Genomic DNA, 19,586 nt, shown 5'->3' with positions numbered 1-19,586 from the left:
AGTGTTGAAAAACATATCTACTACGATCATATATATTGTGCTATATACATATATAAGCAAGTTACAAAATACATATACTTTTCAAATGCAAATTATAACTTTAGATTTGTGCTTGTAATATATATATAGCTGGCATTCATAACATTTTAGTGAACTGACTAAAAAATAAAAACTGGAAAAAAGACACATATACATATTTCTATTCCATGGATTATTTTATGTAAATCTCCATTTAAAAACAAATAATTGGATGTTATACATACCGTAAATCTATTCTTCTTCTCTTCACCGTTTCCTCCCCCACCTTTTCTATTGCTTCTTGTAAACATTCTTATTCTTGAAAAAGAAAAAAAGAAAAAAAGAAAAGAAAATCAAAACAGCTTAAAAGATAAACACAATTAAGTTTCTTTTTTTATGAAAGGACGAGGAAACTCACGAGGTTTGTGATTGTGTGTGATAGATAGAGAGAGCTAGGGAGAGAGAGGAAGGAGGGAGTTTGTTTGGGATCTTGAGAGAAAATAAAAGATAGAGATAGAGAGTGTTTGTTGTATTTGAGATGAGTGAGCAGGTGTATGATCATTTAAATAGAAGTGTTTAAGAATGTAGGATGAAAGAAAGATATCTTTTACTGAGTATTCCCTTGTATTTTACTGTCAGTATTTTAATTATCAGTATTGACAATAATATATAGATAAATATAATTTTCATTTTCATTTCACGTGTCAATTGGAAGAATGTTTTTAACAAACAGTGGACTAACCGTCGTTTAGGAACAACTTAGGTCTTAGGAAACTAAAATCAGATGTTACTTTAAGATAAACGAAAGTAAAAATCCAGCCATCTTATACGAAAGACTTGCTCGCTATAACCATTGTGGCTTAACCTTAATGCTAAACAAAACAATCAGATAGAAAGAGTCCACATTTGGTAACAAAGGATCAAATAGAGAGACCATCCAAATCCTGAGGTTTTTTTCACTCGAATAAACAAAAAAAAAAACTAAGAAAATTGTCATAATAAACCGAAGAATCATGCAGATGTTTATTCGTTATGAGCTTATCCTTTATGCAAACAATAAAATATAGTTTTGATAACCAAAAAGAACAATAGATAGTATACTAATACATGTCGTATTGGTTTATTTGTTGATACAGATACTATTAAGTTTCATCAAATGAGATTTGACATTTACAAGGCATTGCTGTCTCATATATATTTATTCGAAATAAATAGTAATCTGATATATAATATATTTGGCCAATCGAAAAAAATTATATGTTAATATGTTCAACTATAGTAATTTTTGCATTGATTATGAACATTTGATGATCGTGGGTTTTATTGACTTTTGGGAGCTATGTAATTTCATCAAGCGTCCTGCAAAGATAACTTGCTATAATAAGTATTTACCAATTGGGAATGTTTGAAAAACTAATACTAATCGATGACAAAGGTGAAATGTATCAACAAAAAAGTAGGTGATGACTGGGTAATTAAAGTGGTAAACATTAAATATAACACATGCTAAAGCATCTTTTTCTAATGGGGTTTGTAACTATCATTTTTTTTCTTTCTTTTGAAATGAATGAAATACTTAAAAAAAGTTATGTATCCTGAATGAGGGTTTGAAATTAGGGAAGAAGAAGCGTCGAAAAAACAAAGTAAACGACATATATATAGAGAAAGAATCTCAAAAACAGCTATATATAAAATATATATATAATAGTAATCTAATAAATACCATTTGCACATCTGAACGGTTACGTCTTTTTATCGTAACCTTTCGTTTACATCGGTTATTTTTTTACGGTTATTTTGGTTGCGTCTTTTCGTTGATATATTTACGGTTGTGTCTTTTATCGCATCTTTTCGTTAACATATTTCGTTAACATCTTTTTGTATCTTTTCAGTTTACGGTTGTGTCTCATAGTTTCATCTATTCATTTAAAGTTATGTCTCATATTATATATATTTAAATTTTGGTTTTAAAACTAAAATATATATTATATGGTTGTTTTTTCAAAAAGTTGCAATCTGAATAAATATTTTCTACGGTTGCATCTTTTTATCGTAACACTTCATAAACAATTGCGATGTTTAGTTGAACCATTGCAACATTTACTTTATTTAACGAACAATTATAATTTTTGAATTATTTTATAAATCGTTAAAACATTTAATTTTTGAAAAACTAAAAATATATATTATACGGTTGAATTTTTTTAGAAAGTTGCGATCCGAATAAATGTCTTCTACGGTTACGTTTTTTTTATATCATAACTTTTCGTAAACGGTTGCAACCGTTTAGTTGAACCATTGCAACATTTAGTTTATTTCACGAACAAATGCAACTCTTGGTTTATTTTATAAACCATTATAACATTTAATTATCTATAGTCACGTCTTTCGGTATAACTTTCTCTAAACTATTATTTCAATTTTAGTTAGGTATCCCGTGGATAGAGAGAAAGATAGATTAAATGAAATTTTAAACGTTTAATTGAACCGTTGCAATATTTGGTTTATTTGACAAATTATTGCAAGTTTTGGTTCTATTTTATGAACCGTGGTAATCTTTAGTTTATTTGACGAACCGTTGCAACATTTGGTATATTCTACGGTCGCTTCTTTTGGTTATAGTTCTTCATCAAATTTTTAATTTTAATTACTATAAATGAATATGTTGCCACCGTTTAATAGAACATAGTAACATTTGGTTTATTTGACGAACCAATGAATATTTTGGATTATCTAATGAACCGTTGTAACATTTGGTTTATTTGATGAACCGTTACAATATTTGATATATTTGATGAATCATTGCAACTTTAGTTTATTTGATGAATTATTACAACTTTAGGTATATTTGATGAACCGTTGCAACATTGCCTTTTGTGATACATTTTTTATGGCATTAACTAAAGCTTTTTTTTTTGAATAAAGCATTAACTAAAGTTATATTTGTTAATCTAGATTCTAGAGTATTATCTTGTCACCATATTTTATTCGTGTTTTTCAGTACATACACTTAGTTCTAATAATTGTGTCTTTTACAAACAATTTATCTATTTAAACTTTCATCTCTTTATAGCTCTATATATGTATATATATTATGTTTTTAAAAGTGGTTTAAAATTATTATTTCTTTTTGTTTGATATTTTTCATAGAAAGTTACATTTTTTGCTATTTAGCATTCATATATATATATACTTTGTTATCTATATCATTATTATTTTTTTCTAAATAAATATCTATTTTGGTAATTTATTTAATTTTTCTGAAGATTGTCTTTTTTTAACATAATACAATTTAAAATACTACGTCTTTTTATCGTAATATTTTGATGAATATATTTTTATAGCTAGTTATATTTATAATAGTTTAGAAAATTGAAAAATTGCATCTACTCATTATAACTTTTTGTGTAATATTTTTTGTTTGTGGTCGTATTGTTTCACCATAATATTTTCTAATAATAATACAAATCTTAAAAAGTATTTGTGAGAGTTTACGTTTCTTTATCATATTTTTTTGTAAAATATATCTTTATTTATTGTTAAAAAAAATTGTTTTGAAACTTGTTGTCTCAATTCATTATGACATTTCGTTTTTCTTCAAATTATCCTGAAATCTTTTCCCCCGCGACATCGGGGTCTAAGTCCTAGTAACATAAATATTAAATAACTACTATATGGAAATAAATTCGATGGAGAAAAAACAATAGCTTTGTTCTCAAAAAAAAGAGAGAGGAAAAACAATATATAGTAGTTGGGAATTTGTTGCTTTATACAAAAACAAACAATTAAACAATGAATGTTATACGATGCATTAATGATGGTACAAATAATCAAAGAAAATTGTTATGAACACAATATATTGATGATTTAGTTTATAGAAGTTCATCTTGAGATGCTTTAGCTCAGAAATTAGGGAATGTACTAGAGAGGTCAATTAACTGGAATAGTAGGGAAATTAGGAAAGACACAAAGAAGTCATTGGGATAAGAGAACCCAAATCAATAGAAACCGCGTAAAAAAGAAAAGAAAAAACGTGGTTTCTTGTTCTGATGCATCAAAGCAACATTACCTCCAAATTCAATTTCTTGAATTTTTCCTCTAAAGTTTGATGCTTTAAACTCGGGATTTTTTTGGTAACTTATCATGAAACAACTATAGTTGATTATATATCCCATATATGGGGTACTGTTTGTTTGTAATGTACCTACTACCTAGGATTGCCGAGTACCATACACCGTGGGCAGTCTTGAAATCACCACAATTAGCCGAGTTTTTTTTGTGAGCTGACCGCTTACTACATATATCATGCATGATGGCCTTTATTTCTTCCGGCGTTTAAGAAGTTTGTTCAAGAGTGAAATACGAATTATAAGAACGAAGCTTTTGCTGTTTGATTTTGCTTCAAATACTTAATTAGGAAGAGAACGTTATTAACTTGTGATCTCTGTCTCGAGTCAAAAAAATATTTCAACATAAATCGAATGTAAACCCTATAGATTTATGGGAGATAATCAAAGATTTTTATTTCTTATAGAACTGATAGTAGTACTATTGTCGTTAATTATTATATTTTTTATTTTTTTGACGAAGTACTATAGTAGTTATTAAATTCTTTTCTCTCATGCAAATTAAACTTCCACACCTCACTGCGTTTAATTTTAAACTATAAACCCTAAGAAATTTAGGGAGCCATGCATATATAGTGTAGAACATGTAATCCGATTGGTCTCAATCAATCATAAATCAGTAGGTAAACCATTAGATATATATTATAATTACAACATAAATCGAATATCCTAAATTTATGGGAGAGATGAGAGATCTGATCAAATATATTTATTTTTTGTAGAACTGATAGTAGTAAATCAAAAGAAATTTCTAAGGTACAAATGAATATAATAATATGTCTTTTTTAAAAAAATCATGGCATATATATATATATATATATATATATATATGTATTCTTTTCTATTTTGAAGAAGTTCCATAATATGAAAATTTTGTCTTAAATCAATGACTTACGGATGTATGGTGTGGTCTTCCACAGGCGATTGTAACCCCTTTTTTTTTTCCACTGAATTGATATTGATTAAGATTCGGAAAAGTTACATAACACAAGAAAAAAAAAAGATTGAACTACAAAGAGACACAATGGCTCCGATTGGTGAAAAAAAAAAGAACAATAGGAACAAGAAAAAAAAGGAATGAAAAAGAACAAAAAGAAAAGGAAAATTATCAAAACCAGGAACCAAAAGGAACATAAGAATTGAACAAATGATTATAGTAAATGGTAACCAAAAAATTGAAAAAATATTTAACTTAAAAATTATATATTTTATTTAGTTTATAAATTTTATTTAAAATTAAAGTTTTGATAAAAGTTTATTTATACATAAATATATAATAAAAATATAGGAATTATTTATGTATAGAAATGTAAATATTATCAAAAAAGCTATTTTAAAATTATTTAAAACTTAAAAACGAATTTTAAATTTTTGTTCCTTGTTGTTCCTATACAATTTTGGGGAGGAACAATTTTGTTCTATCATTCTTTTTTTTTTTAGGAATGAAGAGGAAAAATGTAGGACTCACATGTCTGAAAATAGAACAAAAATTCTTTATAAATAGTAAAAAAAAATGAGGAACAAAAAGAACATGACATTCCTATTCATTCTTTTCTTCAAAATTGGTTACCAATTGGAGCCAATGTTCGACCCACAACCTACAAGAGGAAGGGAGATTCCGATAATACATTTCAAAAACCAAACAATTCTTGACTTGAAACTAATGAAGCTCTCAAAGCTCACCACAACGACTTTCCGCATAACAAATTCTGAAGACCGGCTTCGAACACTTGTGGCAAAACAAGAAAGAGGAACTTGGCTTTTATTTATTTAATTATTAATTATTTTTTCTCTGGATTTAGTAATATAAGACAAACACAGATCAACAAGAGTATATAATGGGGTTACAAATATAAGCAGGCCCATTAAAAGCCCAGTCGATGATACGCCAAGGAAGAAGAAGAGATATCTTCACTCAGACACGTGTTCGGCAGCATACACTTTTCCCGGAAAAAAAAAAAAGAAAATCTTAGCTCCCTTTGTCTTGTTCTCGCGGAGAAGCTGAATTTAGGGTTCCGACCATGGCCGAGTCTGTGTTGACGGAGTATATGCACACTCCAAAGAAGCCGAGGTTGGAAAAATCCTCCGGAGAATCGAATTCCACCTCCACACGCAAACAACTCCGGAAGTACGACCCGTACGACGATGAATACATACGACAGTACATCTTATACTACTATCAGTTCCATAAGAGCGAGGTATATATATCTTTCTTCATTTCTCCCACAGAAATTAGGTTTAAAACCTGGATCCGCTAATTGATAAAAAGGTTTAATTTTTTGAAGCTCACTTTTTTTTTTGTTGTTGTTGTGTGGTTTAGGGTTTCGTGATTGATTGGGATAAACTGGATTTTCGGTTCGAGACTAGGCCTATCATGGACCCATATCGTATAGCTGCGTACAGTACCAATGATGAATTAATCCGTGGCGTGGCTTGCCGTGCCATTGCCCAACACAATGCAGATACAGTCAGTGTGTCTTCTTCGGTTTGTTAATATAATGCATGTTTGTGTTTCTTTTTGCTCACAAAATTTTTATTCAGGGAAGTCGGATTGAGTTCGTCGATCATGTTTCGGCAAGTTACAGGTGGTGTGCTGGTATACTTTATTGGGTAACGTTTTGGGCTCGGGATTTGGCATCATCCAATCCTGAGCCTAAACTTTATCAAGCTAATGTTCGCCTCTGTGGACAAACGTTCTGTGAGATTTATATCTTCAGGCTCAAACCAACTGATGAAGGTATCTTCATGAAACCTCTTTTTCAATCAATTTACTGCTCTCAACCATCAATGGACAGTTTCAGTTTCTTGGGAATTTTAGTGTCCTCTGAAAATTTGAGGTTTCTTCTGGCTGAGGTTTAGGTTCGTAGTTTGATATTTAACAACTTGTGAGTATTGGATATTTGCCTTTAGTCGATGATGGACTCTAGCCTCTAGGAATACATCTTTGGGCGTATTGTTTTGTTGGCATATTTGTGTGCTGGAAATGCCTTTACTTAATAATGGAAGCAATTGTGTTTGGATGTAAACGAGTGTGTGTGCGCGGTTATGATGCAGAGATTGCTGCTGTTCAAGTGGATCCTCCTCCTCCATTGTATGATGATGACCCAGGTGGATCTTTTTTACTCTTCTCTTGGTTTTTGATTTTCTTTTCAAGCAAGTAGTGACTTTGTTTCAGGGTATTAAACTCTTTTCTTAACTGGATTATTTGATGCTGCAGAGTTACCCACCATACTTTTCACTGCAACGGGTCCAGGATCTGGTTACATGTCCATACCTGAAGTTTCCTTCACTCGGATTCCTGCTGAAGTTGAGCCTGTGTCGTCACCATAATCCTCACCGTGGAAATCAAACCCCTAAACGTCTCGGTTGTATTGATTACCTTTCTTATTTTTTCCTCTTCCTAATCCTAATTAGAGCTCTAGTAACTTAGTAAGTTGTTGGAATGAACTTATATATATCATGAAGCCTAAATAGCTTTGTTCCAACTTATGTTCTTACTTCTTATTTGTAGCGGAATCCTTATTTAAAAATCTAAATCATATTTCAAATCCTTAGAAGCGCAGTCTCCAATCTCCATGTCTTCCAAATTTGACTGGATGATTAAAAAAAAAAAAACAATTTTTCAGAATTCTATGCCACGCCAAGAATTCGACTCTTAAATTAACCAAGAGTTCATATTGTCGCCAACGAGAAACTTTCTGTTCAAGCAACACTTGCAACCGACAAGCTATTTCTTTTGTTTGTTAAAAGAAATCTTAAGTATACACAAATTCATTGTTATGAAGAAATTTGTGTGTTAATTAGTTGACACTGCCATTGTCCTCCTAATTTTTGTTATATAAGAATATAAATTTAATTACAATATTCGAACATGTATATAGGATCTCCACCCTGATTTCTGTCCTGATAAAGTAAGTCAAACTCAAATATATTAACCTCTAAAAATCTTTAATTTTGTAATCTAAAAGTATTTATAACAAAGAACTACTACAGTTACTCTATTCAGTATTCCCTAACAACTAGGATCGGACCCGCGGTCCACCGCGGGAGAATATTGATTTACATACGTTGATTTTAATATTGTGCATGTTTTTAATAGAACGAATCGTGTAGTGTACTTATAAATATTCCTAATAACAAATTGTAAAGAAAATATTAAATTGTTTATAGTTAAACCAATCATATTAATTATGATTTACAAAATGGAATTTTGTGTTTTAGAATTCAAAAATTAGACGAATCATGAGAATTAAAGCAGTCAAAATAGGTCCAAAACCGCGGGTCGAGCCCAAATCATCTCACTATTGAGCAGATTTGGGAAAATATATTAAACCCGCAAATAAGCGGGCCACATGGATTGATTCGCAGTGGGTCATCGGTTTTCATCCGCGGGTTGGCGGATCAACCCGCATGATAGTATTTATTGATAAAAATATAATTTATTCAACATGTGGTAGTTTAAAAAACTTTTAATAAATGAAATTATAATATTTATAAATATATTGATATATAAGATTATAATCTCTAAATTTTTTCTAATTTATTTATTTCTTTAAATTTTGGTTACTCTAAAATTATTTAAACAAAATCCACGGATAACCCCGCAAATCAGCATACATTCGCGCGACGGGTTTGTGTTTCATATATGCTACCCGCGGGTCGTGCGGACAGACTAACTACATACCAAAATATATTTTGCCTATTGCAAAACAAGCTTAACGGGATGAATCAACTCGTTTTGACAGCTCTAATGGAAATATTATTTAGTCATACAACACAATGGAGTTTGGACATAGGAATAATAAAATATTTATCTTATTTGTTAGATGAGAGATTGAAAGGTGAAATATAATAATTAAAAAATAATTAATATTTTTCATGATTTACAAAATTTAATAAATATAATTCATATTATACGTAATTAATGTATAATATTGTTCGGAATATGATTTTATAATTAGTTACCATAAGTACAATCAAATTTTATTTGATTTCCATAAACATTTGATTTTAGTTCGATTTTTCATTATAATTCAAACTTATATTCCAAAAAAATTTCAAATATCCGATTTCAGAATTTCGGGTCAACTTTCTGATTTTGACCCGACCCATTTACATTTGTACTTCTCTTCTAATAGTATAGAGATATACAACCAAAAAACAAAAACAAAAACGATATACAAGTATGAATGATTTGCGATGAGGCCATGGCCCATGGGCCGTTCGTATCGTGTATGTCCGGCCTTGTAAGTTTTATAAGTTCACTTTTAAGTTTTTTCTTTTTCTTTTTGTCAAATGTTCACTTGTAAGTTTAGGTATGATTTTGCAATAAGGTATTAAAAAAGTCATGTGATAATTTAACAAAAACTATTTTTAATTGGGGTTATGTGAACATTCAAAATATTGTTGAGTAAACAAAATACGACAAAATGTCAATTGAAAAAGGTTTTATGTTACCACCACAAAAAAAAAATAAAAAATTGTTATAGGCATGGGACGAAGTAATCAGTCCAATCGAGACTACGTACCTTACCTACAAGTTGATGTTCTTAATTAACATACAATCCACGTACGGACTCTAAACTATATAATATATCATTTTTAGAAATAAATTTAGCAAATGCGTAACAGCGTAAGGATAGTACATATTAGATGATATCAGGAGTCATAACATAAACTAATTTTATCCAACCGATGGTTCTAGTAGACTAGCTAGTAGTAGCCAAGTCACTATCAATGAAAAAATAAATTCCAATGATACATGCATTCGAACCGACCTCGATAGACACTGAAATCGAATCAATTCACCTAAATTGAAATGACTTTTCCTAACTAAAAAAAAAACACTCTTCAAATTTTATTCAGAACTCGGACCGAACCGAAAAAGTTATAAATCTAGCTCTACATACAACCCATTCGTCCACATTATAACTCAAGCCGAATCATCCTCATAATGCATTAAAGAAAAAGTCACAATCTATGAAAATGAAAATTTCTGAGTGAATCACTGAATCACATAAAGTCCATATATGTATTATTTGTTCGTTATCCATCGTTATAGTAAATGACGCAATGGGCGACCCATGTGGGTGTAGGTGTAGCAACTAGCCAGTTAGTTACAAGCAAGTGTGCAATAACTTTTAACAAAATTATTTATAAAAATAAAAATAAAAATCTGAGAGACGTGTAGGGAGTGGACCAATTTTTATAGTAATATAATTTCAAAATATGTTTCTAAGAAATCAAAGTCAACCGTAAAAGGTCGGGCTTGCAGCTAGCATCCCACGCGATATCTTCGACTCCACATTTTGAGTAAATGTTCTCTTCTGTAATATAGTATTAAGTTCGATATAAATCCACATTTTTTAATGTTGAAAATATCTTAGATAATTTCATCAACAGTTTAATAGCACTATCCTAGTCGCAGCTAAAGCTAAATCAATTAAGACTGTTTTGCAAATATTAGAACAAATTTTAATTTATTTTACTAGTTGTAGTTTTGTACCAGCTTAATTCGCATAAAATAAAATAACATCTAAAACTGGTGTGCTCCTTTGACCAAAAAAAAAAAAACTGGTGTGCTCCACGTAATCACACTATTGTTGATGGTAGATTATGGGTCCGGGCCCATAATCCCATCTTGGGCCTTCAACTCGACGAGACGGGCCGAAAAATCAGATTTTAAGGGTCCGGCCCATTAAGAGTTTAGTCCCAGCGGAAGCCCAAGAAAGGCCCGATCCGATTTTCCACCGACCAAAGGGCAAAAAGGACATTTCGTACGAACAGTGTACCCTACTTCTGCACCCTATAAATAGCAAAAAAGAATGTTTGTAAAGGGATCCCGAAATAACCGTTTTCACAGAGAATTTCGTACAACCGTCAGAACACTTTGCGGCTCGTCTCGTATACTCAGTTTTTAGCTCGTCTATTTTTGTAATCGTCGGCTCGTCATTAAATAAGAGATTCTTCTTTCACCCTTAAGACTTCGAATACGTACTTGTGTGATTTTGAGGATCAACAACTATGCAATGACATCGTATATCTCGACATAACTTTATCTTAGCGTCCCCTACATCAATTATATTACAGTATTATGAAATCGAGAAAGAATTAGCGCAAATATTGTGATTTTGAGAAGAAAATTCACCGATTCATCGCTCCTCTTCATATTAGGTACCTATTTCTAAAAGCTAATCACAATATGCTCTTACGTATGCATTAGATATTAATAATAATCGAAATAGTAACTCAAGAATTTCGTATATAAACATGCCAACCGATTTTTGTAATTGTATGTTTAAGACTCTATACGTGGTTTACCATTACCGGGTTAGATTTTTATTTTATTTTTCTCTTTTCCAAATTGCATTGCATTATTAAAAATATAGAAATATAATAAAAATCAGTATATCATAGGGTCTCAACTAGGGGTGGGCACGGAGCGGATATCTGGGTTTTTGGTGGTATTTGTTATTCGATTCGTTTTTTCCGAATACTAAGTTTTCCGATTCGTATTTGCTTCGTTAGTGACCGGATATCCGGCTGTTCGAATTTCTATTAAAATCCAAACTATTTGACGGATATTCGATCCGTTAAGTATTTGTTTAAAATTAAACAAAATAAAAATATAAATATAAATCTAATCCAAAAATTGTAAAATTTTATTAAAAATAGTAATATTTTATCAAAAATATATATATTTCTCCTTGTTCAAACTAGTAGTTCAAATAATTAATTCGGAGATTAAAAATTATAAAACGCTTACAAGAATAATAAAATTATAATTTATATATGTAATAATCTATATTTATGTATGTATTCCGGAGCGAAGCGGATAGCCGCCAATTTGAATTATAGTATTTGATATTTGCTCCGTTTTTTACGAATATCTATTTTTAATATTTGATTTGCTTCGAAAAGTTACGGATATCCGGATTTTTCAAATCGAATCGAATCGAATAACGGATCGAAGCGAATCTAACGGATATTTTGCCGAGCCTTAGACTCTCAACTCAACCAACATAAAAGAAAAACCATTTACATACAAGTTACAAGTAGCTCAGCTCAAGAATCATTGAATTCGAGACCAAACCAGGAAACATTAAAGTCAAGCTAGAAAAATTGTACACGTAAAACATGTGTAAATAATATAGAGTTACTTACTTGTAATTTGTAAACTTTACAGAGAAAAAACGTGTTGAATTGAGTGGTCTAAACACAAATTTATGTTAAGATGGGTCGGGTCTCTCGTGAGACAATAATTTTGGAACTTAATATGATTTAACGGTAAGATGAGCCCTACACATAACTTTCTCCAGTCAAAGACAGAGCATCTCTATTTTACTTGTTTCCAGCTCTTTTCCATCACATTCTACCAGCATTCGAAGATGCTTTGATATTAACCAAGGGCGGACCCACTAAGAAAATGGGGAGGTCACCTGACCTGGTCAAATTATTAAAAAATGTGTGAATGCATAAAAAAGTCTAAAGTCCGTATAGCATATTTGGCTAGAATCTGTGTTTTGAAACCCTTTGTACCCATGTTCGACTCCCCAATTTTAGGATTTAGTATCTGTGTTTTGAAAATCACTATATCAATTTTAGGATTTAGTATAACTTTTTGTTGATTATGAAAAAACTTAATTTTTTTCTAATATATTTAATGTTTGTGTAATATATTTCCGTAATAAAGTACATGATTCACATTATCTAAAATCACTAATTTTTTTTGTGACCCTGGTAAAATATATTTCTGGGTCCGCCACTGATATTAATAGTATACATAATTCATACTATGCGTGACAATTATATATAGGAGTGATTTTATGCCCACAAATTCTAGAATTTCTTTGTGCCAAGACGGAAACTTAACATTTTTTTAGTCTTGTAGGATCTTGAATTTCGGTCGTAATCAATTGATATCAACCAACAATGAAATTTATAAAATGACAAAAAAAACTTGGTCCCACACGTCCCCAATTCCAAAGGAAACAAATTAAATCAAACTGTGTACGTATTTTTATGTATAATGAAAAGTTTGCATTAACGTGTAGTGAAAATCACGTTAATTAGCTTAAAATACATAATTCACGGAGTCATCATCAACAACTGGTTTGCTAATTAGCTGTTCTTGTAAAATTATACTCCACACAAAGTACTAAAAAATATCACTTTTTTTTTTTTGTCAAAGTACTAAAAATATCACTTCCTTAAATTTAACATGGACGAATTATGAATAGAAGAAAATAAGAGAAGAAAAAAATCACGTGCGTCTCATGTGAACACATTAACTCTAAATATTTCCGACGTTTCCATAATCAAAACAAAAACAATTTAAAAAGACCAAATATATAACAGTCAAAAAGTTTGCAAAAGAAGGAAAAAAATAAATAAACGCAAACCTCAAAAAAAATAAATTCCAAATATAAATATACTCCTTTTGCTCATTGCTCCTTCCGACAACACCAACATATAATTTTCACAACCCAAAAAAAATGGAGTTACTAACGACCGTCGCGAGCTTTTTCACTCCGACGACTCTCTTCCTCCTTCTCAATCTTATGATCGGCACAATCGTCGTAACCTCTCGACTCGGGTCGGGTTTAAGAAAACATTACCAGCATCACGATGGGTTCGGGTCAGGTCATGCTCCGGCTCCGTTAGCTAGAGCTCCGTCGCTTATCGACCGAGTCAAGTCCATCAATTTTCATCTCTACAAATTTCCTCATCCTGAAACTGAGCTTTTTTCGATGACGGCTCACCATGACGTAATCGGTTCGGATCTTCATGTATACCCGGATCCGAATCCGGCTCCGTTACAACGCGCTCCTTCTCTCTTGGATCGGGTCAAATCTATCAACATGTCTTATTTCAAGTTCCCACACGACGTAACCGGGTCGGATCCTCACTCACACTCTCACCTAGATCCACACCCGGATCCGACTCCAGCACAGTTACAACGTGCTCCTTCTCTTCTGGATCGGGTCAAATCCATCGACATGTCATACTTCAAATTCCAGCAGTATAACCCGGAGGATAAAGACTATGCTATTCACAAAGAACCGACCCGTTTCGAAAATATTCCGACCCGGAAGGGTCGGGTTGACCCGATTGATATCTCAAAATTCAGGATCCCGGAGGAAGATCAACCGACTGGAACCGGAATCAATCATCCAATTGATCCACCCGGTTTAACTCGGGCTCCGTCTATCTTAGAACGGGTCAAATCCATTAAGCTATCATCCTTTTACAGATCCGACCCGGAATTGGATCAAAATCCGGATCCGGTTCTTCACGAAGAGCACAAGCACGTAAGGAGCAAATCGGAATCGAAAAAACCGGTGAAGAAAAAGAAGAAAGCTTCAACGAAGATGACGAAATCAGCGAGCGAGAAATCAGGTTTTGGTTTCACCGGAAGCCATGAGGAAGCAGCAGAGACTGTGGAATCCGTCGAACGGAGAAGACCAGATACAACAAGAGTCGAGAGATCAACATCGTTCGGCGACGGCGAAGATGGCGTCGACGCAAAAGCTTCAGATTTCATCAACAAATTCAAACAACAGTTGAAACTACAGAGACTCGATTCGATTCTGAGGTACAAGGAGATGCTCAAAGCCAATTGAATGATCAAAATTACTTAATTTCCCCAGCGGTGAAAAATATATTTCTCGCCGCCGTCTCCGTCGCGGTTTTGTTTGCCGCCGTTTTTCACAGAGGAGAGAGTACAGGAGTAGAGAATGTCTGAATTACCGATAGTGCCCCTGTATGTTGAGGATATTTAAGTAATTTATCAATTTGTTAATGTGAATTTATTATTGTTTAGTTCATTAGCGAAGTATGTGTGGCGTTAAAATTGGATCTGGGACGTTGTTTTGCGTCTGAATTATATATAATGTTACATTCATTCACTTGGCTATTTTTTCGAGATGTTTAGTACACGTTTCCTAGATTCTGCCCTATTTTCAGGTTGTTTTATTTTATCTTATTAAACTTTTCTAGACATAATATTTTAGGGTAAAATCATCTTCGTAATTTCTATTTTATTAATTTTTATACATATACAAATAATTATAAGTGAACTGACAGTTATTATAAATCAATTTATATCATTACATGTGATTGCAAAATGTCAACAAAGAATATTTTGCTGGACAAATAAATTGAAACTATTTTGATCATTTCCCCTTATAAATGATGTTAGGGGAGCTATAATTACTTGCTTTTTCTCTAAGCAAAAGCAACATGCATATCAATATCACTCTTCGCCGCACAATATCAAAAAAATATCTCTTGTAATGTTACTTTTATAAGGTTGAGCTTAAGAACACTAAATGATGCGTTTAATACACATGTATATATAGTCAATTACCAAACGTAATGTTCGCTGAATAGATTATTGAAACCCGATAAGATCAAATACTGTTTCAAGACTTCAATTTTGTGCAACTCAAGACTACAAAAAGCAACGTTTGAGTAGAAAAATTAAAACCAAAAACAAAACATTTGATATGGTCTAGTCATGACTTGAAATCACATTTTAACGTTATGGAAACAACGCAATGAAAAAAACGTCATCAATCAGTTCTATTTGTTTAATACTTATAAGTTACGTGTCAAAGTACTTGTTTTAGTAGTGATTTTTTTTCAGAAACAAGTACTTTGACAATATAATATATGGAATAGACTTTTGAATTGTTTCAACAAATCCAAATTTGTAAGATAAGGCGTCGTAATAATTAGGGTTTAGAATTTAAAGTGTTCCGAAACAAATCCATCCAACCATTCTTGGCCACGAAATTAAGACATGGAATCTTTTATGTTTTACTCGTGGCTCGAAAAAGACTTTTTCGGTCATCTCCTGATTAAATTAATCCTCACCATAATCATCACATTCATGATTCATCCATATCTCTTTAGGTTACGTTTTCTTTCTCTGTTAACAAAACAGTGTCAAACTTTCAATTCAACTTCGATTTCTTCTCCCACTTTCTTAAAGTACTTATATTTCCCCTCTAACCGAATACTCCTTCTGTTCCTAGAAGATTGATGTTTTAGAGTTTTCACATATATTAAGAAACAATTATTATTTAATTATTTGTCAATTACTTTTTTATACTTTATATTTTTTAATAACTTTGAACCAATAATATTAGAAAACAGTTAATCATTACGTCTTGAAATTTACGATATATTAATTTTAATCAATTAAAAATAAAACAAAAATCTAAAAAATCAAACTTTGTGGAACAAACTAAAACTGTAGAACATCAAATAACTAGGAACAGAGGGAGTACTTAAAAGTTAAAACTAATAAGTCTTTTCTTCTTGATGCTTCCAAAAACAGTTTTTTTTTTAAATAAAAATAAAATAGAATTCTCTTATAAAGTTTACAAATACTTTAGCAACAAAAATTAATATATTCTTCCATTGTTATTGCTACTACTATCATTTAACGTTAATTCATCGTTATTTTCCTTAATTCATTTTAAAGTTTCAACTTGGATGACAAAAATGAAAAATATATGTTGTTATAAATAAGGTATACAGTTCAACACAATATCAATGTCTGGGTGGTGTAGTCGGTTATCACGCTAGTCTCACACACTAGAGGTCCCCGGTTCGAACCCGGGCTCAGACATTACAATTTTTTTAATCCACTATATTTTTCAATAATCATAAGTCATATCTATTTAACGTAACGGGCCGATAATAGAAGGCCCAATTATAATATAGAGAGTTAGAGAAAACTAGGATAGCCCATTTTACTCTAAGTTGTTTTTTTTATGGTAGAGGACAGAAAAAGGATCGATTGGGGACAAACTGTACCAGGATAAAACCAAAAACCGGTACGAAAATGTCGGGACATCCGGTTACGTCATATTCCCGGTTCTCGATGTTTGTTAGATTTTGTGGGCCTACACATTGGAAAGCTGAGAAGATAATATTTGATCGGACATTCATAGGCCGGATTTACACGTACACTCTCCCACTTGACGACTTTAGAGATCTCTTAAAAGATAATACGTCACCGTATCAATGCATCTATCACGAAATTTCTTGTTTGACAAAACAAAAGTAATAAACCAAATCAAAGAACAAAAATGTTCAAATTTAAGTTCAACTATATAATTGATACATGTGTGAAAAAGTGAACTTAGCCAATAAGGTCAGTTTTTAATTTGAATATTTATTTTATAGTATTTCTAGAACCATATGTTTTGATTGATGGCAATGGCATATGTCTCTCAAACGACGATAAAACCAAAAATAATAATTAACCGACTGAACTTATCAAAGTTAAAATTATAATTTTTCCAAATTTCAAGATTAGACATTTCATTGTTTTTTACGATAAGATCTTAGTTTGTGAGAAAGTTTATCGTCCAAAATCAATCATGCACGTCCGTCAAAAGAAATTAGAAAACAAAAAAGATAGGAGAGATCGAAAGATATGAATAATCATAATGGCAGAGAATCCAAGTGATTTTTTTTTGTTTCATAGAAAAGAGCTGTGAGGAAATTTCCAAGATCTTGGACCCACCTTCAAGATTCCTTTATAACCATTTTCTTCTAAATCTTACCTGTTTTATCTCTAAGACACTTTGATTTGGTCGAAGATCGAGTTGATCTTGTCGTAGGATCCTGCTAATGTCCAATTAATGTCACATTCTCTTCCGACAGATTTCACTATCGTATAAAGCATGTCCTACGTGTCTCCGTATTTATCATGTCCATGAGTGTTTAATTGTATCCGTATACAAAGACATATATGTCATTTGTTGTATGTGTAATGTGTCATGTATGTATTTTCGTGGATGTACGCGATACATTTCAGATTCAGACACCCCATGTTATATATGTAATTGTTAAGCATTGTTTATTCGTTGACTGGGATATGAAACAATACTTTTCTGTGAGAATTATCTTTAGAGTCAATGGTTTTTGTTCGATATTATTTGGTTTCTTGTTAATCGAGAGATGTATGTAATGATTTAGAATCAATAGCTTAGCCAAGTTAACCATAATTTTTCAGGGCTTTGAAATCAGACATCACGCTATCCGAAACAGTATCAACATTATGCTTGAGATATTGATGATTTAGAGTACTATATACTAGTACACAATCTTAAGCCATCGCTACTTTTCCAACAAAGACTAACCACACCCATTATATTCGACCAACCATTTCACTAACCACACAATAATTATTTATCTTCAGTTTTATGAAATCACATCCAAAGCCTATACAACATAAAATATGTGCGAACAACCATTTTATGTTTATAATTTTAAAAGGAAATATAGAAATCTGAATATTATCTGTTGCCTTATATAAAAATATAAGTTATTAGATATCTGGACTTTTAGATGGATATTTTGCTATGAACCATTTCAATGAAAACTATGTACAACGAAGAAGTGGTCCACTCTACTTAGATCCCTACGAAGATCTGCATGAATCTCCTTAGTCCCCACTTTCACTTTCCTTTTCCTTTTATTACCAAACCAAATTATTATAATCGTATGCACTAAATTACCACATCCACATCACATTTTAAGTATGTAACTTCACAACTCAGTTTCTTCTTGTTTCTCGAAACTCGTAATTAATATAGATTTTCCTAGATCACCTGTTAAGAAATTCAAATCATCAATCAATGACTTTCACCAATATGTAGATCACATGCTCGCTCTAGCATGAAACTCATATATTTTCAGTTTTGTATCTTGATCAATATTGTGTCTATATTAATGAAATATCAATTATTAAAATTTTAAATATATGAAGTTTTGAATTTTTAGATGCTATCATGCACACTTCCACATCACTCTTGAGTTTTTAGCTTTCCGTTTTACTCCTCTGTTCCTAAAAGATTGATTTTCTAGAGATTTCACATATTTTAAAAAACAATCATTGTTTAATTATTTATTTTTATTAAACATTTTTAATAACCTATGAACCAATAGTAATCTGAAACAGTTAATCATTACGTCTTGAAATCTACGAAAATAAACTAAAAATAAAGAAAAAATCTAGAAAATCAATCTTTGTGAAACAAACCAAAACGCTAGAACATCAAATTTTTAGGAACAGAAGGAGTAGTAGTTACATTTCTCTATCCAAAAATAAAAAATGTATATGCGTATACCTTTATTTTCTGAGATACGTATAACGTTTTGGTACGTGTACCAACACTAGCTTTTGTATGTATTATCGTCAACTTTTGGTCGGCTGTGATCATCTGCTGTTGTACTTAATGTTGAAAATGTGGTTGTCGGGATGACTTGCTTCTATACTTTGGTTTGATTTGTAATTTGGTAAATAAACACCTAACAGTCGCTTCCTAGCCAAGTGGCAAGTTTAAACATCTTTAATTGGGTTTTTAAAATCTTCATAATGTTTTTGATCCTATCTATACACTGGTATATTATACATTCAAT

At 31.5% G+C, this 19,586-nt stretch overlaps 2 protein-coding genes and 1 non-coding gene across 4 annotated transcripts; all 3 read left to right on the top strand.

Annotated features, from left to right (window-relative positions):
- Window positions 1–6,073: 6,073 nt before the first annotated feature.
- LOC9302251 lies at window positions 6,074–7,695 on the top strand. 2 transcript variants are annotated; one of them, XM_021032726.1, is made up of 5 exons: window positions 6,074–6,343; window positions 6,466–6,612; window positions 6,687–6,882; window positions 7,176–7,253; window positions 7,363–7,695. In XM_021032726.1, exons 1-5 carry the CDS (start codon window positions 6,167–6,169, stop codon window positions 7,473–7,475), a joined length of 711 nt encoding a protein of 236 aa, XP_020888385.1. In that variant the 5' UTR covers window positions 6,074–6,166; the 3' UTR covers window positions 7,476–7,695. The 2 variants fall into 2 exon arrangements, with proteins under 2 accessions (XP_020888385.1, XP_020888390.1); XM_021032731.1 differs by having other exon boundaries at window positions 6,076–6,343; window positions 7,200–7,253.
- A 5,888-nt stretch (window positions 7,696–13,583) lies between these two features.
- Window positions 13,584–15,060, top strand: LOC9302250. Its single transcript, XM_021032721.1, has one exon. The coding sequence runs from the start codon at window positions 13,640–13,642 to the stop codon at window positions 14,765–14,767; it is 1,128 nt and encodes a 375-aa protein (XP_020888380.1). The 5' UTR covers window positions 13,584–13,639; the 3' UTR covers window positions 14,768–15,060.
- Window positions 15,061–16,708: 1,648 nt separating this feature from the next.
- Window positions 16,709–16,782, top strand: TRNAV-CAC. Its single transcript has one exon. It is a non-coding gene; the product is annotated as a tRNA-Val (tRNA).
- Window positions 16,783–19,586: the final 2,804 nt, after the last annotated feature.

This window comes from Arabidopsis lyrata (assembly GCF_000004255.2).
Source record: "Arabidopsis lyrata subsp. lyrata unplaced genomic scaffold ARALYscaffold_8, whole genome shotgun sequence".
Classification (NCBI taxonomy): domain Eukaryota; kingdom Viridiplantae; phylum Streptophyta; class Magnoliopsida; order Brassicales; family Brassicaceae; genus Arabidopsis; species Arabidopsis lyrata.
This window is presented reverse-complemented; position numbering and strand designations above follow the sequence as displayed.